We start from the raw sequence: 26,888 nt of genomic DNA, 5'->3' as shown, positions 1-26,888 counted from the left end.
ATGACAGTATCTTACTATATGTGCCTACTGTATATATTACATTATAGATGACAGTATCTTACTCTCTGTGCCTATATATTACATTATAGATGACAGTATCTTACTCTCTGTGTCTATATATTACATTATAGATGACAGTATCCTACTCTCTATGCCTATAGATTCCATTATGGATGACAGTATCCTACTCTCTGTGCCTATAGATTCCATTATAGATGACAGTATCTTACTCTCTGTGCTTATATATTACATTATAGATGACAGTATCTTACTCTCTGTGCCTATAGATTACATTATGGATGACAGTATCTTACTCTCTGTGCCTATAGATTACATTATGGATGACAGTATCTTACTCTCTGTGCCGTCTGCCTCGGCCTGTTCTTCTCTCTGTCTCTTCTTAAACTTCATGTTGCCGAAGTGCATAATGGCTCCAACGATCTTATAGCAGCCGTACTTCAGGTCTGGAGTAAAACCCAGCGTGTCCATGGCATGCTACACACAGAAGAAGAAAGAGACCAAGAACAAGAAGAAGACATTATTAACTGGAATACCCTGCTTTCTGTGGTGGGATTCGAACATGGAACCTTTCAGTATTTCGAGGGTATCTCTACCTATAGGCATGTCAGTGAAATGTTGTCCTCAGGAATGTGCCAAAGTCGGGAGAAATGTCATATTGGGTGGCAGCATTCACGGATAGAGAGGGGCCTATATTGGCAACAATGGAACTCGCCTCACATTCATCAATTTCCATGTTATCTGCTTCATTGCCAACATGCACTAATGCTAGTATGTTTTCTAATCCAGTAGTGCTTAATTCCATTAAAATCTGGATCCAATTTCGTAAATAATTTAATCTTAATCAGATGAGTGGTCTATCTCCTCTGTCCCTTAACCATCTTTTCACACCCTCACACATGGATGCTACTTTTGCTGGTTGGCATCGACTCGGATCGGTCTTCTTTGAAGATCTATTTGATGAAAATGCATTTGTTATTGTTATTTGAACTTTGAACAAAGAGCACAACATACCACAATCACACTTTTTGAGATACCTACAACCTCATAGCTTTGCTTCCAAACATTTTCATACTTACCCCAAACCTCCAGATAAAGACTGCATATGAAATATTAAATTTGAATTTGTTCAACAGGGGCTTAATCTCCAGAACATAATGAGTTTATCCAAAACACTGACCCACCAACAAGCACTAAAACACTGGAAGCTTGGGAACACGACTTAGGAATGGTTTTCCCTGAGGGTATCTGGGAAGACTGCATCTCCGCTATACATAATTCCTCCATTTGTATTAGACATGGTTTAATTCAATTCAAGGTGTTTCACAGAATACACTATTCTAATGACAGACTGGCTCAAATATACCCATCTGTAAACCCCACCTGTCCCAGATGTAACAACCAAGTTGGGCCACATCGTCTCTGAGTGTGCTCTTGGTCCCAGGGGTGGTAGGGAGGGATAAGGGGTGGGTCATCGTCCATGTGTTTTCACTGTACATTTGTGTCTCCGACCAATCTGTACATGTATGTTTGTTAGAATAATTGGGTGTCTACATTTATGTCTTCAATTAGTCTGTGCATGTATGTTTGTTTGAATAATTGAGTGTCTCCTATTTGTATGTATATATGTTTATTCAAGTAGTTGTTGTCTTTAATTTGACTGCACATGTTTGTTCAAATAATAGAAAAATCCTATAGATAAAGGTGAAAAAAAATAGAAACTCATCCACTTGATATACAGTACCCAACACCACATGAACGCAGCAAAAGAATATGGGCATCATTAAAATAAATTCTCCTGGACCTGTAGGCAGCCTTCGACACAGTCAACCATCAGATCCTCCTCACATCCCTTGCAGGAATGGGAGTTGTAGGGTCTACGTTGGCATGGCGGTCATCCTACCTCAATCACCGCTCCTATCAAGTATCATGGAGAGTCACCCTATTGGCCCCCCACCCCCTATAGAGGGGTGTCTCCCAGGGTTCTGTCCTTGGACCCCTCCTTTTCTCTCTCTACACTAAATCTCTGGTTAACATCACTAATCATGCCTTCTCATATCACTGCTATGCTGATGACACTCAACTATTTCTCTCCTTTCCTGCCTCAGATACCCAAGTCTCTGACCAATCACCTCAAACTGAACCTGAGCAAAATAGAGCTACTTCACTTGCCGGCTGAATCGTCCCCACTGACCGACCTTTCAAGAACCTAGGTGTGGTCCTTGACGACCGGCTGGACTTCTCTGCTCACATTGCCTCAACAACCTGTAGATTCTTCCCCAGCAACGTGAAAAGGATCCACCCCTTCCTGACCAAATAAGCCACTCAACTCCTCCTGCAAGTCATATCTCGCCTCGACTATTGCAATGCACTGCTACTGTAGCTGGATGAACAATACCACTTACCCTTAGCCACCGGAGGTGTACCCCTTCTGCTGATTTGTTGTACACCATTTGTAAATTGCGTTGGATAAAAGCATCAGCTAAATGACTAAATGTAAATGTCAAAGGCAGAGTGTCTCTTACATCAGTGAGTTCTAGCTCGTCCCCATCATTCATGCTGTCCACTGTGGTCACACCCTGAGAGCAGAAGTGGTAGTCGTATGGGTTGGTCGTCACCAGCAGCATGTCTGGAACATAATTCATAGATTAAAGCTCGTATAACAATTTTCTGACTATTAGATTTAAACTACAATACAACTTTCTCTTTGAAATTTTCCTGGTTGTAAACAAGGTAGTTAATATTTCACTTACAAACACTGTTCTGACATCACAATACTGATGTCATTAACTCGTTGACCGCCAGGGATTAGACGGGTACCGTTCTAGCACTGCCATGCTTTAAAAGATAGGAGTGCGTCACCTTGTTTGTAGAGCTATAACTATATTCTATATTATAGCTATAGATACAATACTATGGCCCATTTGACATCACCTATCTATCATTCAATATGTGAAAAATTATTAAAATGTTCATCCATACGTTCCCGTGTTATACCATGGTGAATATAAGTAGAGTTATAGCGTGGTCTGGGGTAATTCCCGAAAGTCTGAGTAATAGCCTTATACGTCAATTCTACTATAAACGTTGGCGTTTCTTGCCTACTATTCCGAAATGAAATCTATATAGTAGGTATTATGTTTCATCATGAATGCATGAAAGGGGGGGGGGGGAGTTTTTTTATGCTTTGATCGTCACCAACGGCATACGTTGTGGAGTAACGTTACACACAGCTAGGCCTGTCACGATAACACATTTACAAATTATTGCGATAAGTGAGATTATTGCGGTTTTGAGAGAATTTCTTTTTTTTTGAGAAATGTATTTCCCAAAAGTTTTCAATGAACCTTTTAAATTTTTTTACTAATATAATGATAATAGCATAATAATGCAAGGAAACCGTTTCAAAGTGCAATAAACCTTTATTTAACATTGGAAGACATTTTAAATATCCTAAATTACTACCTAACCAATCAGATCTGCGATATGAGGTAGCGTCACAAGCAGAGTAACCTCGTTCCCAGTTTTATCTCCATGAGAGCAATGATAAAACGAGCAGAGCAATGTGTGTGGACAAGAGGCGGGTTGCTAGGTTTACTGTAGGAAGGGGCTTTTAGACCCATGTTTTTTTTTTGCTTCAAAAAGAGGGACATCCTCTCAATATGCAGGACGCGGGACATTAGGTCAAATGGTGGGACAGTACAACCAAAAGCGGGACACCTGGTCACCCTAACTGTGGCTCGCGTTTGTTTACTGTGGCTCGCGGATTATGTGATGGGCAAGCTACTTGGAAAATGTAGTAAGCTACACTACCAGTTACTCTCCATTTAAATATAGCTCAACTACAACAATAGCTATCCCCAGATAAATGTACCGAGCTACACTACAAGCAACATGGCAAAAATAGCTAGCTACATCGGCACTACTTTTTTTTTTTTATCAACTTCATGATCAAGTTTCCACCAAACAAATAGGCAGGCAAAAAATGCTCAGTTTGATTGTTTATTATAAAACAAACTGAAACTGGAAACAAGCCCTCTGTCTGGCTTTTTGTGTCATCCTTTTAACATGTACTTGTATTATTAATGTACCTTGTGGTACCATGTACAAAATGTTAATAAAGTATGAGGAAAAAACTGTGGAAACATAATAAATAAAAGGCAGTGAAACAATAATCAAATAAACACCAAAATATATACTATCTCTATTGAAATGGAGACTTTTCAGCACAGGATAAGCTAGGGATGGGCAAAAATAATCCAGATAGATTGATCACATGATGTACTCGAGTACTCGTGGAGGAAAACGCTGTACAAAATAAACGTCTTTTCCGGTGTTTTAGACTTTGCTCTTTTATTTTGAAACCCACTGACTGGAGCGGAAGTAATGTTGTTATTATCCTAGCAGAACCTATGAGCGGACAACTTGTCTCGTCCGGTTCTGTGTTTTTGAGCTAATGATGAAACAAATGTTGAGATTGTTGGTGAACAACTAACTTTAGGTTAGTTTTAACGTTAGCTACTAACGTTAGATGCAGCTACTACAGGCAATCAACGATGAGGAGGAAGCGTCAAAGCCGTATAGAATAGGTTAGCCCTGTGGTGCGTAGGCACGACAGCGCGACTCGAAACTACCTGTTATAATAAATTAATTCATGTTTAACTTGTCCCTGTGTCCAGTCCTTTGACTAGCCCCACCCGTTCATTGTAAACAATGATGCATGTAATTGTATTAACGTTATTGTGTGTTGTAGCTATGTTATACATTGTATTTAGTTGGTTAGCTATTTAGCTAATGTTGATAGCATTGAATAGCATCAACGCTAGATCTTTAATCTTTATTTAGCAGTCCAGTTTCTCCGGGCAGTAGCGAGTAACTACTTGGGTCTAAAAATAGCTACACTACAAAGAACGCTACTTGGTTAAAAGGAGCAACGCAATTGAGAAATGTAGTTAAGCTATGTAGCGTTGCTACTGCCCAACATACACATGGTGCTAACAGGAGCTTCCGTGCTGTACTCTAGTAACGCCAGCGGCCCGCCTCCCCACACGGAGAGTGACTGACAAGAGGTACTGGTTCCGCCTCATTAAAACAAACACGCAAATAGCAATTAATCGCGCCCGTCAAAATCATTGCATTCATTTTAATTATCGGGCGATAAATCGATTTATTGATTATCGCGACAGGCCTACACACAGCCGTTGCAATCCGGGTGAAGACATGGTTGGATTGATATAGTATATAGTGATATAGTATAGTCCTTACCTTGACTAGGATGTACCCCAAAAAGAATATTCCAATTATCTGATCGTGATTCCAAGTATTGGTGTCCATCGTGTCGCCAACATAATCCACCACACATCATGCATCGGGAGCATTTGACGCTTCTCAATCCAATTGCTATAACCGCTCCGCTCGCCCGACAAAGAAAAGTGAGCCTGGTGACATTTGGCCATTACACAGGCCAAGATACAAGGTTTCAAAGGGTGCTCGATACCGCCGTCTAGCTGGATGCGGCCGGTATTGCACTTTGGCGATCTCAGACTCATTCCCTATGGTAACACCAAGGTCCCTGGATGAATAATGAATAAAAATATCTAAACAAAGGAAAAACGATCAAATAACGTATATACGTGGTTGGCGTTCAAAGGATGGCGCCCAATAACGTATATAAACGTTGTTGGTGGGGAATGAGTTAAGAGATTTGCTGGCCGGGTTTTGTCAAAATAAATGATGGAATAACAACAGACTGGCTGCTGGTGGTGGAGAGTTGTTTGAGTGGGACACCATGAGACCTTTTTTTTTTTTTTTTTTTTTGTCTTTTTCCCCCTCCATTTTCCTCCGATTTTCTCCCATCCCAATGTTAGTCGTATGCCAATTCCCAGTCCCTTCCTGGTCGCTGCGCACTTACCCCCCACAGTCAGATCATCTGGGAGAGTGGAGGCTACCACGTGCTTCCTCCGACACACATCCAGCCAATCACCGCTTCTTTTCACCTGGCAGCGCGGATTCTCATCGAGAGGGCGTAGCGTGTGGGAGGATCACACTATCCCCCTCAAGTCCTATCCGCGCTTAGCAGGCGCCCCGACCGAACTGTAGGAGTCGCTGTTTACAACGACCCGGACCCACCCCGCCAGCTTCTCCCACCCTCTAATACAGCCAATTGTATTAGTGCAGACGGCCAGCCAAGCTGGTGACAACCCCGGAGCTGTGAGCTGGATTCGAACAGGCGAATCCAGCTCACAGCTCCGGGGTTGGTGACGAACGCAATCTCCGCTCGGCCACCTAACCGCCCACCATGAGACCTTCTGATGTCATGCAATTTTCTTCCATTATTATTATTATTATTATTATTATTATTATTGGACAGTTACCTTGTAGTTCTGGCTTGCGATTGGACAGGATCTGGTAGTAGATGTGATAGCTTCTCTCTTGTGGCTGTTGGAACACCACTCTGGATTTCTCTAAGAGGTCTGAATGTCATGAAGATATACATCAATATACAAGCATACAGATGATCAATACCACACACACATACACACACACAGCTTACATATGTCGATGTTAGCAGACGCCAGCTTCCCTGTAGGCCCAAAATGAATCTTTATGAACTTCCCCTGAGAGAGGAGAAGAGAGAGAGAGAGAAAGCGACAGATAATGAGAAAGAAAGAGAGAGAGAAAGAAAGAGAGAGGGGGGAGACTTTCAGTTTGAGTTGTAGAGGGGTTAGCAAGGTTTATTCTCCATCCTTTCATTCTCCACTTTTCTAGTTAACTCAAAGTGGGGAATAGGCTTCACTTTACTGTGTATTCTATTACATAAATCCTGATGTTATTCTATATGTGAGGATTGGTTCATTCCCCGCCACACGCTCCGCTCCTTTAAGGTACTGTGTTGATTGATGCATTCCCCGCCACACGCTCCGCTCCTTTAAGGTGCTGTGTTGATTGGTGCATTCCCCGCCACACGCTTTTGGAGCAAGTATCAATTCCAGCGCGCACCTGTCATAGTTTTTGATTAGCGCCCCAGAGGCTTTTTATACTGGGACTTCCCTTCAATCGATGTCGGGTCGTTTTGGAATACAACTGCTTTTGCCTGCTTTTTCCCCGTTGCTGTGCCTCGTCTTCTTTCCCTCCAGGACTTTCTGTGGAGATCCGCTGATGAGAACCTTGTTCCCCGTTTGGAGCTGCGCCTCGTTTACCCGCTTTACGCGTTTGCGCTTGGGTGAGTTGGAACCAAACCCCTCTGGATTATTCTGTCTGTGTGTGTGACGAACACAGAAGATTATCATTTTTGCTTGCACTGGACTCAGTTGAAGTGTGTGTTTTGAAGAGACACTGAAGATATAATTTCTGTTTGCACTAAACTCAGCTAACTTGTGTGTTGTGGAGAACACTGAAGATTGTTACTGTTCATTGGTTCTGGACACAGCTAAGGGAGGAGGGAACCACACTGCCTCTGTGTTTCGTTGGACTGTTATTGATATCTCTCTCTCTCTCCGTTTTCCACCTCGAGTTAAAGCTGGGAGTATCTGCAGAGCCGCTACAACGTCAAATACCGATTCCCCACTGCTATCACCAGGAGGATCTGCAGAGCCGCAGAGAACTCTGCCGATGGCAGTCTCCCTTGTTGTTTCATAATTGTTACTTTACCCCTTTTGTGACTCTGTAAATAAATACGCCCTAGTATTTGGCTAACTCTGAACTTCCTGTCTGTGCCGTGCGATTGAGGTCGGTTCAATCCCTAATATATTTTGACAGATATCACCCCCCCTCTCATGGATATGTGAAGGATGGGAGATATTATTGCCACGGAAGGAGTAGAGACAATTAGGTAGCTGATTAGTACTGATAGAACACACCTGCGCATCATTAGTTCACCCACATCTCACGTGCACACACCCCGACACACATACTACAAGACACTAGGTTAGTCAGGAGTAAGTTGAGTGGAGGTGAGGTTGGAGTTGTGACATAGAGAGAGAGATTAAGATATTCTGAGTTGTGTATGGTGAGAGGTAGTGAGAGGAGAGGTGAAGGCGAGAAGGTGTTCATTGTGTACTGGACCCTAGACTGGCTGAGAAACCCCCTTGTGTACTGACCCTGGACCGGACGACTACCCTGAGTATTGAACAATCCCTTTTTCTGTCGGCGAGCCTGTTTTGTGTTTTTGACCATCGGACTGTATTACGACCATTCTCGAACTGGATTCTGCCTTATTTCAATAAATATTCGTATTGATTGATATTGCTCTTGTCGAATTTGTTTGTATTTTAACTGTGGCTAGTCTGAACCCCACCAGGCTCGTCACAATATATGTGTATGTGTGTGTGTGTGTGTGTGTGTGTGTGTGTGTGTGTGTGTGTGTGTGTGTGTGTGTGTGTGTGTGTGTGTGTGTGTGTGTGTGTGTGTGTGTGTGTGTGTGTGTGTGTGTGTGTGTGTGTGTGTGTTAGTGTATAATAACTCACAAAGCGAGAGGAGTTGTCGTTGCGGATGGTTTTAGCATTACCAAATGCCTCCATGGCAGGGTTAGCTTCAATGATCTGGTCCTCCAATGAGCCCTGGGTGAAAGCAGAGAGACAGACAGGTTAGAGAGAGAGAGACAGGTTAGGCTAACTTAAATTATCTGGTCCTCCAATGAGCCCTGGGTGAAAGCAGAGAGACATACATGAAGATATGTATATGTAATATATCGTGTGTGTGAATAAATTCATTCATTCATTCATTAATTCATTCAAATACAGGTTAGAGAGCAAGACAGGTTATGTTAGCTTCAATAATTTGGTCCTCCAATGAGCCCTGGGTGAGAGCAGAGAGACAGACAGGTGAGAGAGAGAGACAGTTTAGGTTAGCTTCAATGATCTGGTCCTCCAATGAGCCCTGGGTGAGAGCAGAGTGAGAGACAGGTTAGAGAGAGAGACAGGTTAGGTTAGCTTCGATGATCTGGTCCTCTAGTAATGGTCCACCTGTTTGAGGTGGTTTCTGTCCGCTTCCAAGTGAAACCTGGAGCCGTTTGTTTGAGGTGTGAAAGCAATCAGACCGAAAGCAGGAAAAGTCCAGAGAAATCGAATGGACAGTTTTTGTTGACATTTCCAAATGTGTGATTTTTCATCAGCACAAATATATTTTTAATGCTAGTAAGTTGAAATAGCCAAATAATGTTGTAATACTAAACAAATACCTCGCCAGCGGTGGCACATAATTATTCACTGACAGTGAATTGGAAAACATCTAGTATTTCATGATAATTATGCAAGCCAAAGTGGGGATCACAAGATAATTTTTGTTCACATTTGTTCCTTTGTGAATGTCCAAATAAAAGGCTGACCGGTGTGATCACATGGCTTTGTTTGGAAAAGTTTGCGAATTGGCAATGTGAAACATAACTAAACTGTAACAAAATGAACTATTTCACTTTTGATTCAAAACATTTCAAATAAACTTAGACAAATTGGACAAACAAATAGACAGACAGGTTCGAGAGACACACAGACAGGTTGGACAAGCATGGGAATGAATAAATCATGAGACAATAGTGTGCAGGCGGGAGGAGAGGACGTCTTACTCGCTTCTTCACAGTTTCTCCAAGAGCCCCGACGATGGCGTAGTACTGAATGACCCGCTTGGTGTTGACGGTTTTACCAGCTCCAGACTCGCCTCTGTATAGGAAGAACGAAAAGTACCAGTATATGTGTCATTTACATTAGTCATTTACAGTTACATCTGTATTTAATGTTACAGTATCTTTACAGGAGACTAAGGTGTAAAGGTAGGAGAACATAGAGTAGGACGGAGGAAGGCCACAGAACCACTGGTATATGAAGCAGAATAGAGTCCAGTACACAGTACACAAGGTACATATTGTTGGGGAAACTACTCTAAAACTAGTTTACCAAACTACTAGCTACTTCACAATGAAAAGTAGTTTAACTAAATATTGACCACTCTCAGAAAAATGTTGTTTGTCAAACTACTGTAAAACTACTTTGAATAGGTATAGTTCAACTACATGCAAATTGGCAGACACATTGGCAGAAAATTGTGACAATCTGAGTCTAGAATCTTATATACTGTAGTTACATGAAGCAACAACTGAACTGACACAGGGTAAAGTGTGGGCATGTTTGATTGAATGACTAGGGCAGCCAGAGGGTGTGTTTGATTTAGTGACCAGGGCAGTCTGAGGGTGTGTTTGATTTAGTGACCAGGGCAGTCTGGGGGTGTGTTTGATTTAGTGACCAGGGCAGTCTGAGGGTGTGTTTGATTTAGTGACCAGGGCAGTCTGGGGGTGTGTTCGATTTAGTGACCAGGGCAGTCTGAGGGTGTGTTTGATTTAGTGACCAGGGCAGTCTGACTGAGGGTGTGTTTGATTTAGTGACCAGGGCAGCCTGAATTTGTGTTTGATTTAGTGGCCAGGACGTGTGTATCGCTTCCGCAACGGAATTCGGTTTCCGGGTTCCTCTGATTGGCCGCGACCCCCACGTGACCCGCCCCCCTATCCACCGCTCTGCCGCTGCCGCGCGCGGCAGAGAGCGGCCGCGGACTCGCTCGCTTCCTCAATTTATACGCATGGAAGTATTGACTGAATGAATGAATGAATGAATGAAAACTTTATTTAACAGATTGCAGAATGGGTACAATACAGTACGGCTCAATACACACAATTGTTAAGGGGATGCAGACCTGAGAAAGACGTTTGTCTTGTTTACAATAATAAGTTCAAGTTCAAGTTCAAGTTCAAGTTCTTTAATAGTTGTCATACAGAAGTACAGAATACTTTCATACAAAATGCTTCTTACTGTTACGCTCCAGAGACTGTGCTAGACAAGATAGTATCAAATAACATAATAACATAATATAGCATGAATTTAGAAGAAGAAAATGAGGTCACAGTTGTTCGGTATAGACATATGTACAATGTTCTGAGTTACCATATAATATACAATACACAACTATGCAGTGTACTAATGTACAGTACTATCTAGTGCAAAGCAGAAATGGGATGAGGTACAATTTTAGGTACAATTTACAGTAAGGTGTACGAGTTGTAGTGCAATCCTTCATCCATAAATATAAAGTGTGGGGAGTGGGTGCTACAGTGTGTTTGTTTAAAGTGGGTGTGTGCTATAAAGTGTGTGTAGTGGGTGCTACAGTGTGTTTGTTTAAAGTGAGTGTGTGCGTGTGGATGTGTGTGCTATGTGTGTTTGGTGGTTGTTGTTGTGTAGTGTTCATTCATTGTTCGTTTAGCAGCCTAAACAATAATTTGTATAGCACCTTTCATACAATAATTGCAGCTCAAAGTGCTTTACAGCAGAAAAAGACACACAAAATGAGCACATAAAGTGCAGACATATAAAATCTAAATTAGGATCTAGCATCCCAATAGGCCACTTTGTTTATGATTTGATTCTATGGCATAAAATTATGTAAAGCATATAAAACAAGCATAAAAAAGATAGCAGCAAGGTAAGGCAAATCAGTTTTAAAATGAGTAAAAGGGTGCAGTAAAAATAATTAATAAAATAGAATAGACAGTAAAATGATGCAGTACTACAGTGCAATAAAATAGTTCAGTAAAATAAAAATAAAATAGCCCTAATTTACAATACAATAATAATATTTTGGACCTTTACAGGATATGGTTCTGAGTTACTTTACAGAACAGCAGAGCAGCTCAACTTTGAGCTTCTTTACAAAGGTCCGTTCTAAATTACTTTATAGAACAGTCTGAACAACAGGGCAGCTCCTTCTTACTTTGAGTTTCTTTACAAAGTTCAGTCCTAGATGTTTTATAGAACAGTTCTGAATTACTTTACAGAACAGAGCAGTGCCTTAAATACTTTGAGTTTCTTTACAAAGTCCAATTCTAAATTACTTTATAGAACAGTTCTGAATTACTTTACATAAAAGTTGCATCATGATGCAAAATCTAAATCAATCAATCAATAATGCCGACAACATTGGGAAAGCCGACAACGTTAAATAACAATATTTAAATAATAAATACGATTGCATGGGATCTCTGGATAGCTGGCTCAATATCATCCTTTTTTTATCTACTTTCTTTCTCCTCCTTTTTCTGTGATTTTTCTCCCCATCCCAATTTACCTCTTGTGCCAATTCTCCCTCCCCTGTCCTGATCGTTGCTCACATATGCCCCCCACTGGCCAGTTGTAGGGAGGATAGAAGCCTTGCGTCCCCGATACATGTGGAGGCAGCCTGTCACATCTTTTCACCAGACTCTCATTTGGCGAGGAGTAACGTGTAGGAGGCTCACACTGCCCCCGCCATTTTCCTGGCTTTGCTGTGCAGGCGCCCCAACCGACCTGTAGGAGTCACTGTTCACAACAACCAGACTACAACCCTTCGACTTCCCACCCGCTAACTTTGCCAATTGAGTTAGTATGACGGCCGACCCAAGCCGGAGGCAACGCCGACAGCCGGATTTGAACCCGTGTCTCTTGCGTTGGTGACGAGCGCAATGTCCGCTGCGCCACCCAGCCGCTGCGCTCAATATCATCCTTGATTTCATCGAGAGTGATATTCTCCTTCGAAATATTCTTTCACGGTCACGCCTGGCATTACGATGCCTGCGTCTGGCAACAATTACTGCTGCCATGATCACCTGTGATGCTGGCAGTGACGCTGGCATGATGCCTCTTTATAGCGCTTAGGGATTTGCGCTTATTTACCACCCTGTCTGTGAAGACGGTAGGTGCGTAGCATTAACTGCTTGGTGCAATTGACGCCGGGATTTGTGGATTCTGAGCATTTTTGGACGAGGGTCATTTGCATAGAAAGGGGACATGTTCTGCCCATATTACCTCATTTAAATACGCGCCAATTGCACCGGACGCAATGCTGATGGAACATACAGTAGTTGCCACCTCATTTCACCCACCTCACCCCTGCCCACTTTGACAACCTAGGATGGCTTAGAGTAGACGACAGAGTACAGCAACTTGCAATGGGCCTGGTCTACAAGATACACTACGCGACCAAGGTACCCATGTACATGTCAAAATACTTCCCAAAGGTCAGTGAATACCACGATCACAACACCAGAGGGAGCTCCACAAATCATGTAAAACCCAGATTCGGCTCAAACAAGGGACTAAACACGTTTCGCAATTATGCCACATCAATGTGGAACGCCCTGCCTAAAGCTGTAAAGGAATGTGAATCACTACCCACCTTCAAAAACACTCTCAAAAAACACCAACGTGAGACTGCAATTCGAAACTGGCCCCTACAAATGTCCTAACCTAGTTGTACAGTAAATGACCAAGTAAGGCTTTGTCAATATTCCAATGTACAGTGTAAAATGTGTGTGTGTCCCCTTCCCAACCCCCCCCCCCCCCCCTCCAATGTACAGCCCTCACCCAACCCACCCAACCCAACCAACCTCCTCCAATGTACAGTTTCTATGCCAAATGTATATACACTCCTTTTCTGGACACTTTTGTATCACAAACAGTACTGTATTTGCAAATCTGATATGTCATAAATGTATAGATGTAACAGTACTGTCTATCTGTATGTCATGTATGTCATATATGTTATGATGAATTGAAAATGGGGGACCCTGATGTAAACAAGACGAAAGTCTTTCTCTGGTCTGCATCCCCTTAACAATTGTATGTATTGAGCTGTACTGTACTGTACCCATTCTGCAATCTGTTAATAAACTTTTCAATCAATCAATCAATCAATTGCGTGTCCTCTGTGGATACCAAACTGAGTTTCAGAGCGATATGCACCGGCTTTGTGTCGGAAAAAGCCATGCAAACCCTTTGTGGATCCCGCCCATAGTGTCATATATTCAATTCACATTGAATCAGTTTTTAACACAGTAGATAATTACATTGAAGGCACTGTTTAAGTAATTTACAATAGATGGAATTTATAAATAGATAGATAGATATGGTAGATTATAGATACTGTAGATACTTTTAGTTTTATGGATAGTCTTATATTAGCATAAAACCTGCAATATTCTAACACAAGCTTGAATGAATGAATGAAAACATTATTTAACAGATTGCAGAATGGGTACAATACAGTACAGCTCACTACACACAATTGTTAAGGGAATGCAGACCAGAGAAAGACGTTTGTCTTGTTTACATCAGGGTCCCCCATTTTCAATTCATTGTGACATTTATGACATACACAACATTCATGACATCATGATGATGATGATGATGATGATGATGATGATGATGATGATGATGATGATGATGATGATGATGATGATGAATAGTTTATTTTCGGTCTTTGTTTAAAGATCAATCAAAAACACGATTGTGTGGGCTATGGCATAGGGACATACATGACATACAGGTATAATATAGCACTGTTACATTTGTGACATATACAATATGCAAATATACAGTACTGTTACCCATAGATCCTAACAGATAATATATACATATGACTGTACATTAGGAGGGGGTGGGGGGGGGTTTGGACATTTATGGTGGCCAGCTTAATATCACTACCTGATTACACCCTCTTCTCTCTCGAATACGTCATGATGACCACCCCAGACTTTATACACTCTAGAACTGACCAATCACCGCTGATAGAAAAAATGATTGGTCAGCGTTGTAGCCAACTAGAGTACGCTTCCAACGATACCCCACGTGGGGGGTGCAAATATAGGAAGTAGGTGAAAGTTGACGAGCGAAAACCAGAAGTGACAGACTTCAGAACACAGGCGGTGGATGGCACAAATGGATTTTCTCTCTCTTTTTTTTGCCGTCGGTTTACCAAAACGTCTCTCAATATTGGAATCTGCAATCTTGCAACCACTAAAGAAAAATGTTCAAGTTCAACTCAAGTTCACACCTCTGTTACTCTGTTTCGTTCGCACTAAAAGTGATTATCCTTTTCTGCATTAGTAACTTCAGACTGTTATCTTTCAAAGAAGACCAGGCTTATGCATGTGCTATAAGTATAAAGTATAAAGCTAAGCTTTGCAAAAAAAAGTATGCAGTCCTCAAGTTCAAGTAAAAAAAATGCCACTTTTCTGCCTGCCGTTAACACTTTCCGGGCGTCCGTGTCCTATTTACCCCCTTGAATGCCACCACCCACACACAATGATAGAGCTCTCATATTTGCGAACGCATAAACTACATCTTAAATTATTGCTTTGTGTCTAATGTGGCCGTCGCTTATCAATGACTTGTTTGCAGTCAACATTGTCGAAACGGATTGTTTTTTAATCGGTTAATTTCCGTTTTATACCATTTTGAAAAACGCTTGTTTCTTGAAACTTCCAGAAGATTTCAGAAGATTCTGTGATAAACGCCCTTTACTGTAATACACAAAACACTTTGAAATTTTTCTGCCTATTTATGAATCGTTTTCAAATAAACGCTAGATTATCGATAGTATATGTGTACTTATGCACGCTATAGAAGCGGGCTGAAAATCGATTCTCTTATTTCCTGATCGCACACACACACACATATGGCACATGCTGATATATAGGTGAAAATAGCTCTGATTATCCCAATACTGGTAAAATAGATTCCTTACCTCAGATCAGATGTTCTCCAAAAGGATTATTCCAATTCCTGATCGCCATTCCAAATATCGATCGCGTTTATTGATCCAACGCTGGGTGCTTGAACACATTATTCCACGCTGTTCTGCAGGACCACAAAGACTGCAATCGGCTCCGGTTACTTGCCTGACAAGTAAAATGTGGATTCCGGACTCTTTTTCCCATGCGTTTCATTCAATCCATTCCAAAGGGGTGCAGTACCATCCGGGAGACGATAGGGCGCTGTATTTTCCCAATGGAGCTCAGAGAGTGTTTGCAGTGGTAACGTGAGGCTAGATTGATGAAATATGAATGGAAATCGCTAATAAAAAGAATAACGATTAAAAAACGGCATATCTCGTTCCTGGCACTCAACGGTTGGCATGAAATAACGAGATATCTCGTCCGTGGCACTCAAAATGTTAACACAATGGCGCCCGACCACGGAGATCTCCGTGTTTCGATTCCACCCGTATTGTCTTTGTTCTGTAAAGCGTCTTTGAGCATTCGGAAAAGCGCTATACAAATTTCATGTATTATTATTATCTTCTGGCCGCCTCAGACCCACTAAAACTACTAACCTTCATGCTCATAATGCATGGAGTATAGTAGAAGAGTAAAGTACATGAAGAGTATGCATGCATTATACAGCAGACTTACGTGATTAGCATGGATTGATTCTCACGATCTGTTGAGGAAATTTAAATCCAGTTGAAATATTGTGACAAAAAAGAACAGACAAAACCAATTCTATGTCCAAGTTTTCCTTACAGGCTCACAAAGCCTTACATTGGCATGCAATGCTAGGTTTCAATTAACGCTGTGTATGAGAAATGTTCAAATTGGTCATTGATCTTCATAGAAATGGTGTAATTTCAAGGTTTCATGTTGAGATAGACTGAAGAGAGGCCCATGTGACCCCTCCTCCCTGAACTACTGTTGTCCTTGTGTTCTTGAGTAAGGCACTAAACCCCCAACTGTGCAGATGAAGCTGCTATGCCTAATATCTCCCTTGGCCTGAAGCCTAGTAAGCCTAATATCTCCCTTGTCCTGAAGCCTAGTAAGCCTAATATCTCCCTTGTCCTGAAACCTAGTAAGCCTAATATCTCCCGTGGCCTGAAGCCTAGTAAGCCTAATATCTATTTTAGATGTTTGGATTCCCATGCGGAGGACCCTGGTATAGATCCAGGTGGGTTACAGACTCAATTTCCCCGCTGTGAATAAAGGTTTGAATATGTAGTACTCCATTACGACCACTAGAGAGAGATGTAGTCCTATATTCAGCCTGATCCTCAGTGATTCTGAATATCTCATAACTTGGTCCGTTTATGAAGTGAAATGCAAAGGATACATTCCTGATATACTGTATGTCCAAATGTACTGAGAAAATAAAGAGATTATAATTTCACTTATGATGTGCTGTGTATTTAATTGTTCATGTTTGATACAACTGGTTAATGGTCACCTACTGTGCAGCATGTCATAGTAGGCATTGTCGGCGACGGCGTAGATGTGAGGCGGGGTCTCCTGGCGACGTCTTCCTTTATAAGCCAACACCACGTTATGGGCGTAAACCGGAAGATACTTATAAGGGTTGACTGTCACACAGAACAGCCCTGAGTAGGTCTGAGAGAGAGGGAGATGGAGGTGGAGAGACATAGAGAGAGAGGTGGAGAGACATACAGTAGAGAGATGGAGAGAGAGATGGTGGAGAGACATAGAGAGAGAGATGGGGAGAGATACAGGGAGAAAGAGATGGAGAGAGTAAATCATGTTGTATCATCTCAAGCTGAAATGGTCAGGGTCAGGTTAGCGAACGGAATAGAATAGAACAGAATTGAATTGCTGTAGAATAAAGTACTGTACATTAGAACAAGTTATAAGAGTAGATAGAAGTAGAGAACAGAGTAAAGTAGCTAATAAAGAATAGAATAGATCAAACAGATATAGAGTAGAGCTGTGTTAGAACAGAGTAAATTCGATTAGAGTAGGGCAGAGTGTAGTAGAGTACTACAGTAGCGTAGAGTAGAACAGAGTAGAGTAGAAAGGAGTAGAGTAGCATAAGGCAGAGTAGAGTTAAGTAGAACAGAGTATAACAGAGTAGAGTAGATATGTACTAACATAGATCATCCACATGCTGTATCTTCTCTTGAGGTTAAACAGGACAGAAGCTTCGTTGAGGTGAGTCAGCAGAGCCATATCTTCAATCAGGTCAAACTTTGGAGGATTCATTGGCTGGAGGTCGTCCTCTTTCACTACCAGAGTCTACACACACACACACACACACACACACAAAATGTGGCCAGAATGTTAAAAATAAATAAATAAAAAATACAGTGCATACAAATGTAAGACTAAGATTATGATGTATAATTTGTCTGGACTGGCTTTGCAGTTGTGCTTTGCAGATGTGACCCTGGTGCGCTAGATTGGAGCATCATGGTGGCCAAACATTCTCAGAGTTTCAGGCTAATCTAGTGTTGTGTGAGGTGTCCAATCTAGCAAAACACTGCTGTTTTTAGAGATAAAGCTATCGGCTCTGTGTGTGCAGAAGGATAAAGTATGAGGTCTGATCGAAACCGGTCATAGAGGCTCTGCTCTTACCATATTTAACAAGCTAACAGTGACCTGCAATTTTCAAGACGAGAGAGGAGATGAATTACTGATATCCTGCAAACTGTGGTTTTCTACGTGTTGCTGGATTTCAACCCACTGACTTGACTGACTTCTCAAGAAGTACTGATCAATGCGGACAACTTACAATTTCTCTACCAAGCAATTCTTCATTCCCTGATGTATTTTAAGACCCTTTATTGTAGATAGATAGATAGATAGATAGATAGATAGATAGATAGATAGATAGATAGATAGATAGATAGATAGATAGATAGATAGATAGATAGATAGATAGATAGATAGATAGATAGATAGATAGATAGATAGATAGATAGATAGATAGATAGATAGATAGATAGATAGATAGAGAGAGAGAGAGAGAGAGAGAGAGAGATAGATAGATAGATAGATAGATAGATAGATAGATAGATAGATAGATAGATAGATAGATAGATAGATAGATAGATAGATAGATAGATAGATAGATAGATAGATAGATAGATAGATAGATAGATAGATAGATAGATAGATAGATAGATAGATAGATAGATAGATAGATAGATAGATAGATAGATAGATAGATAGATAGATAGATAGATAGATAGATAGATAGATAGATAGATAGATAGATAGATAGATAGATAGATAGATAGATAGATAGATAGATAGATAGATAGATAGATAGATAGATAGATAGATAGATAGATAGATAGATAGATAGATAGATAGATAGATAGATAGATAGATAGATAGATAGATAGATAGATAGATAGATAGATAGATAGATAGATAGATAGATAGATAGATAGATAGATAGATAGATAGATAGATGGATAGATAGATAATGCTCCACCCCTGTCCTCCATTGATGGATTCATCCTATTCATAGTGCTTCCTACTCTTGTATTTTATTTTTTTATTATTTTTTAAACAAACACATAAACAAACATGACAACACACGATAAGATATACAAGCATTAGTTGTCAGAGCACATCCAATGAAATCACATTTTAGTTAATTGTCTTATATAAGATATACCCCTAATACCTGTTATCTAAAAACCTACACACATATGCTCCAGCTCGAACCCCCCCCTCCCGGACCCCACCTTGGGTAGTACCTCCATTATCCCTCGCACCTAACCAGACACTACCATTATAAGCTAGCTTTTATTCTCTCCACCACTTCTAACCACATTGACATTTTGGATTCATTGAGACCCAGAATTCTTGCTGTAGATATTTCTTGATAAATCACATCGAGATATGTAAGAAACCAAACTTTCCGGCACATTTTTTCCGGTTGAAACCAGCGTGATGCGATCAGCTTTTTAGCTACTGTGATACCCGATAAAACCAATCTCTTTAGCTGTGGATTTACTGCAAACTCAAAAACATCATTCAATAGTAATACCGAGGGGTGTACAGGTATATTCCAAGATACGAGTTTTGATAATTGTTGGGTCACATCTTTCCAGAATGTCTTAACTGGTGGGCAGTCCCAATACATGTGCATAAATGTCCCTTCGTCCCCATTTGTACATTGGGAGCATTTGGAGTCTTGTTTAAGACCCATTCTGCTCAGTCTTATAGGAGTCAAGTATGTCCTGTGAATATAGTTAAGATTGATTTGTTGATGGTCCGGGTTCCTTGATGTAAGTCGGACATTTGCCCAGGCTCCTTGCCAATCAAAGTCACTTTCCAGGTCTGGTATATCCCTCCTCCAGTGCTTCCTACTCTATAGTTCTATTTCAGGTCAATCGCTCATCCATGCAAAGTCCTGTGTCTGTAACCATGGAATCAGCATGTAAGTCATTTTCCACCCCTGCTTTCACAGACTCCAGGGGGATTTTTTTCTGTATTTGTTGTAGCTTTTTTTGGGGTGCAGCAAAACAGTTTACAGTCTGCTAACCCATGCCACCCGATGGGGTCTATTCCCTACTGTCAGCTGTCTTTCCATGCTGTCACTTAGTTGTCAGCTGCTCTATTCACAGCAGTCAATAGCTAGGCTGGATCTGAATTTATAATAAAACGCAAGATACTTGTGTCATAATGATAAGCGCTCAATGAAGAATCCCACTCCCATTGCTAAAAGAAAGTCTAACATGCCTATAAAATCATGGAATCATTGGTAAATAACCAACTCAAAGCATTTCTTTAAAATCACTGTATTAAGCCAATCTGCAATCTGGTTTTGGAGCAAAACATAGCACGATCTCAGCCATTATTTTAGTTGTGAATTATATAGTACCCGCCCTAAATAAAAGAAAACATTGTGCTGCCCTATTTGTAGATCTGTCAAAAGCATTTGATACAGTTGACCATTCTTCTTTTACACAGACTATACAGTGTTGGTTTTGATGCAAATGTAGTAGGTCACACTATAAACCAATGAGAGTGAAGCCTGGTCAGAAAACTAATCAAAGTAGGTGTTTTGTGACCTCACAGCCAATTGATCGGCTGGATTTCCAAGGTCTCCTTAGCCAGATTTACAAGCCATGCCCCTGACCAGTGATGCTACAGATTACTTGTAAAAGTGTGGACGGCGACTCCTACAGGTCGGTTGGTGCGCCTGTACAGCAGAATCAGGAAGTAACGGGGGCAAATTACACTATAAAACGAACTGGATAGTGGATTTAACTTCATGCCGAAGCTATTCTAAAATCAGCTACAGTATAAGCGTAAACGTTAGGTTATGACTATAACCAAGTTCTGTTAATTAGGGGTGACGCTTGGCATCACTACTGCACTATCTCGCGTACGTGCACGCGTACTGAATAAACCACAAATGTACCTCTAATACCAGTATTAGTCTGACCACACCCCTCATCAGCTTACCTTCATAAGCAGGTGTGTGGTCACCTGCTCTCCTCCTTCCCAAGCTTTCACCACAAGGTGAGGTCAAGGGCTGCAGCGGCCGTCTGATGCCAAGCGTCACCCCTAATTAACAGAACTTGGTTATAGTCATAACCTAACGTTCTGTTTCATTAGGGGCTCTGCTTGGCATCACTACTGCACAAAGGGAGGCCAAGCGGAGCCGCTGGCTGACAAATACACCCCGCTGACAGCCCCCCAAAACCATCAGAACAGGGAGGGCCGAGCCCCCCCGACCCCCCCTAATGGAGGGTATCCCCCCTATTAGAGGCTTCACGGGAAGGCGACGGACCCGACCGTGCGAAGAGGCACTCAAGCAACTTAACGCACAGGGTGAGCAGACCGTGGCTTGACCCCACGACTACACACATGCACAACCCGCATGCCACCCGGGAACGAACGGAGGAACAACCTCGTTACTGCCCCCAGAATCACGGGGTCAAGGGCAAACCCAACCCCGTGGCAAGGCCGTAGCAGCGGAGCGCGAAGGAAGACCCAGACCCACCAAAAGGACTGGACTCCCTGGAATGGGGGCCCGGAGAAGTCCATGATGCCAGCATCAAGACCCCACCAGGTGGGCACGTAGTGCCCCGCCCCCCACATCGCCAGCGTATTCGGACAAAGGCCCCCCAGTTACTGCACCTGGTAATCCCAGGCGGTATCCCAAGTACTAACCAGGCCCGAGATCGGGCGTGTTCAGGTCGGTATGGCCGTAAACCGAGCGGGCCCCGTCCCCCCAACAGTACACCGCCTGGCACACTAACCCTGCAGAACAGACAGTCAGCATGGCCGTAAGCACACAAAAAAGGTTAACCAACGGAAGCAGGCAGCGCACCGGGGAAAAACCAGGCAACAGGCTGTTAACCCTAGCCTGGAGACTGCGGACGAGACAGGCGCCAGAGGGGACAGCTGAACACAGCCGCCCCGGCGGAAGGAGCGTAAGCTGGCGGTGTTGCATGACCAAGCCTCCATTTAAAAACCCCCACCCAGAGGGGTCGAGGCAGAGAAGGCTGACACGATTGGCAGACGTCATGAACGTGCAGGGGCACCCTCAAACGGTGAACCCGGGAGTTGACACTGCTCCAACACACCAGGGAATCAACCACCTCGGTGTTACCCAATGCGGTGGTTGTTCCTATAACCCCTCAAGAAAAAACTCCAAAACACACCTGCGGGTATACACCGGCTATACCGCAGTACAAGTGTTTCAGTTTCCAAAAAGGGTTAACCCAGGCCTACGGGTCGCAAACATCACTTCGGACCGGGCCTGGCGGTACGGGAAGCACAGGGTCACCAGAGGAGGTCAAAAAACCACCCCCACAGGCCCCTCTTCGCCATGCGTGAGAGAGGAGCGAAAAATAATGGAGAACCAGCCCCTAAGCACACCGTACCTGGTATTCCCCGGCGGTCTCCCAACCAAGTACTAACCAGGACCAACCTGTGTAGCGGCCGAGATCCGACGAGATCGAGCGCGTACAGAATGGCATGGCTGTAAGCCATGACGACAGTGCTGAGTAAAAACATACCCAACCAGGGTCTCCATAGCGCTTAACCCTGTGACACCCAGACCGACCTGGCATTTTTCCCCCTGAAAAAAGCCCAAGTCCCTCAGGGTACCAGAACAGCAGATCTGCATCCCCGGCGGACAACGGGTTCAACTGATCTGGACCAGCGTGACCAGAACCAGTCCCGTGCCCTAACCACGCCGACATGCCTACTCCAGGAGAAGGGCAGATATGCGTGTTGATCTTAACATGAAAAGAAGGCGCCACCCAGACGTTCGGACGAACCGCGCCTGGTGGCCCACCCCAAGGGCGTGAGACCCCACTACATATGTCCAGATCCATCCCGTCATCATCCCCCAGACATGAACGAGAATCCGTCGACAACCCACCCAGGTCATGGGATGTGGTCGTCGGAAGAGGAAAAACCCCCATCTCAGTTGCTTTATAAAAACGCTGTTTCAACCACAAGCAACCAAGGCGTGCCAGTCAATTGCCTGTTTACAGCGAGCTAGCACTATACGTGCGTCGGGACACACCCCCATCAATGAACAGGCTATTTAGACCTGTCATTGAATCCCCAAGGCGCCCAGGGGAACGACAAGAGGGGTGTGACACTCCCTAACTCCAACACTTCTGGAATAGAAAGAAGGAAGCATCAACAGTATGTATCCCAGTCTACACAGCCGGGGTAAAAGATTTTCACATTTTTACATCCCACCACCCTCCCATAGGAAAGAGACGGGGATCCCCAGAGAGACTTCCCACGCGAGCTGTACAGATTGAAAAGAATATATTGCACCTTGAGCCATGTAAAAAACTGGTTTTAGGGCCTCCGGGGAAGAGGCACTGAACCCATACACACTCAATAAACGAATTGAATCGAATATACATACAATAGAAAAGGACCCTTCTAGAGGGTCCACTCACTTTGACAATCTGAGGAGGAAGGCTCTGTACTCTGATGGAGGCTTCCTCACATGGAAGAAGGAGTCCGAACTCACAGAAGGCCTGAATAGGCGCTTGGTGAGGAGGAGCCCTGACCACCCCCCCTGAAAACAGATCCATCACATGGACCTGAACAGCACACGGAAGTCCTACCAACAGAGACGCGCACGGTGACGTACTCTATGGCGGGGGAATTCCTGCGGTGCACACGCCCAATATACCAGGCCGTGGGACCAGGAACTCCCTCCCCCCCCCCCCCCCCCTCCCCCCCGTAACGTGCCGAACCGCCATGTGACGGGAACCTTGAAGGACAGGGGGTGTACCCCTGACCGACAGAACAATGGGGAGAGGAAAGGTTACCAGTTCACCCCTTTACGACCCCACACCCATGATACGACGTAACGACAAAAAGAGAATATGACACAATCATAGTCAGCTCTATGAAGCGTTTCACAGCTCCACACAGCGCATGAGCTAACCTGCTATCTGATTTTTACTAAGGAAAAACACAGAATAGAGAGGGCTCTAAGAACCCCGGTCCAACATACACATGTGCTTCTGTGGCCAGTACAACCCAGTTGTAGGTCACATGACACACACAACCCATCATCACCTACAAAAAATGGCAAAAACACTCAACAGAGGAACGCCGTTTTTTTCACAATGAGAGAATACATCATTCTTGATTAGTATCGACCACAGGCCTTGCTAAGCACACATGACAGCAACCAAACCAATTTCCCTTTAGGAAATAAGTTTCTCCAGCAGATTTAGCACAACCTCAGCAATCAAGCTAAGAGTTACATCGTATCCCTACCACACAAAAGACACAATTAATGCACAACATGTCTGATAGGAGGTGATAAAGTCCCCAGGGAACCGGGGGGGAAAACACAATCCTCCTATTTTACCCTCAATACGGCCAGTTAAAACAGGAAAACCTGTTAATGTGTGAACACACTGTTCATTGTCATTACAGTCTGAGAAAGAACATTCTTTTACTCACTTGTCACCAAGCATAGCTTCATAGGTTAGTTACCTTAGTTGTGAGTACACGGCCGTGTTACTCACACAACAACCAGATCATTACATCCCGTTTGCACGGAGAAGCTAACTGCCAGTGACAAAAACAGCTCACACATAACCCGCAACGTATCCTAAATGCATTGTAGCAACACACGTTTTGGGAAAAACACCGTTATTCACAATACATTTAGCAAAGTAAAACCAGAAGACGTGTTATGAGGTCTGGTCAACCCCGTTCCTACCCGGAACGCAGATCAGCGAAGTGCAGTCACAAGACACCGTAGAACACAGCCGTCCTGTGTTGTTCGATCCGGGCAGCGTCGCCGCTCCAACCAGTCGCTACAGTCCTCTTTGTTGACGCAATCCCCGTCCAGGCTCAGGGCAGGGTCGACGAACATCCCCTGTCAAGGATGACGTCGTGGTCAAGAGTGTAAAACATGTTAAAATCAAAGCACGTTCAACAGAATAGCATCAAGCTAACGGCTGCTCCAACCGTTCGGGTGCTATTGCTTCTGCTCGCGAGACGCCGATCTAACGACGCACGCGATCAGAAGCGAGCTCACGGCGGCGCGCGAGAAGCTAAGCTACCCCGCGCCAGGCCATGGCCATAGCAGCAAGCTAACGTTACCTAGCGACCACGACATGCTAGCCCCGCAGCTAACAGCTGACTGGCTAATAGTAGGCCTTAAGCAGGCCATGCAGCGATCCAGCAGGCTAACGCAGCAGTTAACAGCTGACCGGCTAACCGTAAGCTATGAACATGTAAACAATGACATAACACTCACCCAGACAGGCCGCCGTTCTGAACCTCTCCTCACTTTTTAAGAGAAAAGAGAAAACAAGATGTCAACACCGCTTCACAACGGTGACATTACCACATCCGACGGAATCAGCACAGTACCAACTGGCCTGTGTAGCTGACTTTGAACATGAATCTGCCGCTATCGCACATTACATGCACATATCCCCTCGTGAAGGAATACTCTCATTTGGATATGAAAGATGGGGCCTTAACACGGTGACAGAGAGAATCCACTCGTCCAGAACACACAGGGATCACCAGTGTCAATGGTCGCGGCCCACTAGTTAAAACTATAATGGTCTCCAGACCAAGGCCTTCTGTCGCCTAGGTGGCTGAACAAAGGACCCTAGTCTGGGGCCGGTTTCCATAAACTTTGTCAAGTAGCCCCCATAGCACTAACAGACAAGTGGAGCCCGCCAGCAAACACTACTCACCCAACCTGGAACGCACCGCTTCTCACAACAGCGGCATGTCTGACAGTTCAGCTGTGGCCTGACAGGTTTCACCCCAACAAACACAGCAAGGAACTGCAGTTGAGAAGCATGCAGCGGCGTGCTCCCAATACGAAAACCGGTGGAGGGTTTTTAGAATGATCATCATCTTCCAGACACTCCAGTACGAAGACAATATCGCCGTATTTTCTCGAAAATAGTGAGAGAGAAAATAAAGATATGATGTCAACGTATCCTTGTTTCCCAAAGCTGCTCCTAAACCTTTCTTCCATCATGGTGTCAAGTGTGGGGATCTACCGAGGCACTTCTTCCTTGTGGTGAAAGCGAGAAGGAGGAGAGCAGGTGACCACACACCTGCTTATGAAGGTAAGCTGATGAGGGGTGTGGTCAGACTAATACTGGTATTAGAGGTACATTTGTGGTTTATTCAGTACGCGTGCACGTACGCGAGATAGTGCAGTAGTGATGCCAAGCAGAGCCCCTAATGAAACAGAACATGTGTGTGGCTGTGTGCGTGCATGCACGAGCACACGTCCCATCTCCGGTCTGGGTTCTGGAGAGGTAGCTGACTGTACCCCTGGCTCTCTTATCAGCATTATGAGATAGTAACTAAATAGTAACGCACAGCCACTTGGAAAAGTAACTGTAATCAGATGACTGGCTTGTAAAAAGTAACAAGTTAGATTACTATTTAGTATTTACTGAAAAAAGTCATCAGATTTTAGTAACTAGCATCACTGCCCCCGACACACCATGAAGCTTGTGTCATAATGATAAGCGCTCAATGAAGAATCCCACTCCCATTGCTAAAAGAAAGTCTAACATGCCTATAAAATCATGGAATCATTGGTAAATAACCAACTCAAAGCATTTCTTTCAAATCACTGTATTAAGCCAATCTGCAATCTGGTTTTGGAGCAAAACATAGCACGATCTCAGCCATTATTTTAGTTGTGAATTATATAGTACCCGCCCTAAATAAAAGAAAACATTGTGCTGCCCTATTTGTAGATCTGTCAAAAGCATTTGATACAGTTGACCATTCTTCTTTTACACAGACTATACAGTGTTGGTTTTGATGCAAATGTAGTAGGTCACACTAT

At 43.3% G+C, this 26,888-nt stretch overlaps 1 protein-coding gene across 1 annotated transcript in view; it reads right to left on the bottom strand.

Annotated features, from left to right (window-relative positions):
- The window catches only part of LOC311243993 (myosin-7B-like), a gene marked incomplete at both ends in the record, with an annotated part of 128,528 nt that overhangs the window by 99,354 nt on the left and 2,286 nt on the right, over window positions 1–26,888 (bottom strand). Inside the window, 9 exons of the mRNA XM_084333401.1 lie at window positions 357–495; window positions 2,544–2,647; window positions 6,393–6,491; window positions 6,572–6,635; window positions 8,484–8,576; window positions 9,581–9,674; window positions 16,226–16,253; window positions 17,035–17,191; window positions 17,687–17,830. Coding sequence (XP_084189527.1) covers window positions 357–495; window positions 2,544–2,647; window positions 6,393–6,491; window positions 6,572–6,635; window positions 8,484–8,576; window positions 9,581–9,674; window positions 16,226–16,253; window positions 17,035–17,191; window positions 17,687–17,830 — 922 coding nt within the window. The remainder of the gene's footprint in view (window positions 1–356; window positions 496–2,543; window positions 2,648–6,392; window positions 6,492–6,571; window positions 6,636–8,483; window positions 8,577–9,580; window positions 9,675–16,225; window positions 16,254–17,034; window positions 17,192–17,686; window positions 17,831–26,888) is intronic.

The sequence above is a fragment of the Notolepis coatsorum genome (genome assembly GCF_963971535.1).
Source record: "Notolepis coatsorum genome assembly, chromosome: 17".
In the NCBI taxonomy this organism is placed as follows: domain Eukaryota; kingdom Metazoa; phylum Chordata; class Actinopteri; order Aulopiformes; family Paralepididae; genus Notolepis; species Notolepis coatsorum.
This window is presented reverse-complemented; position numbering and strand designations above follow the sequence as displayed.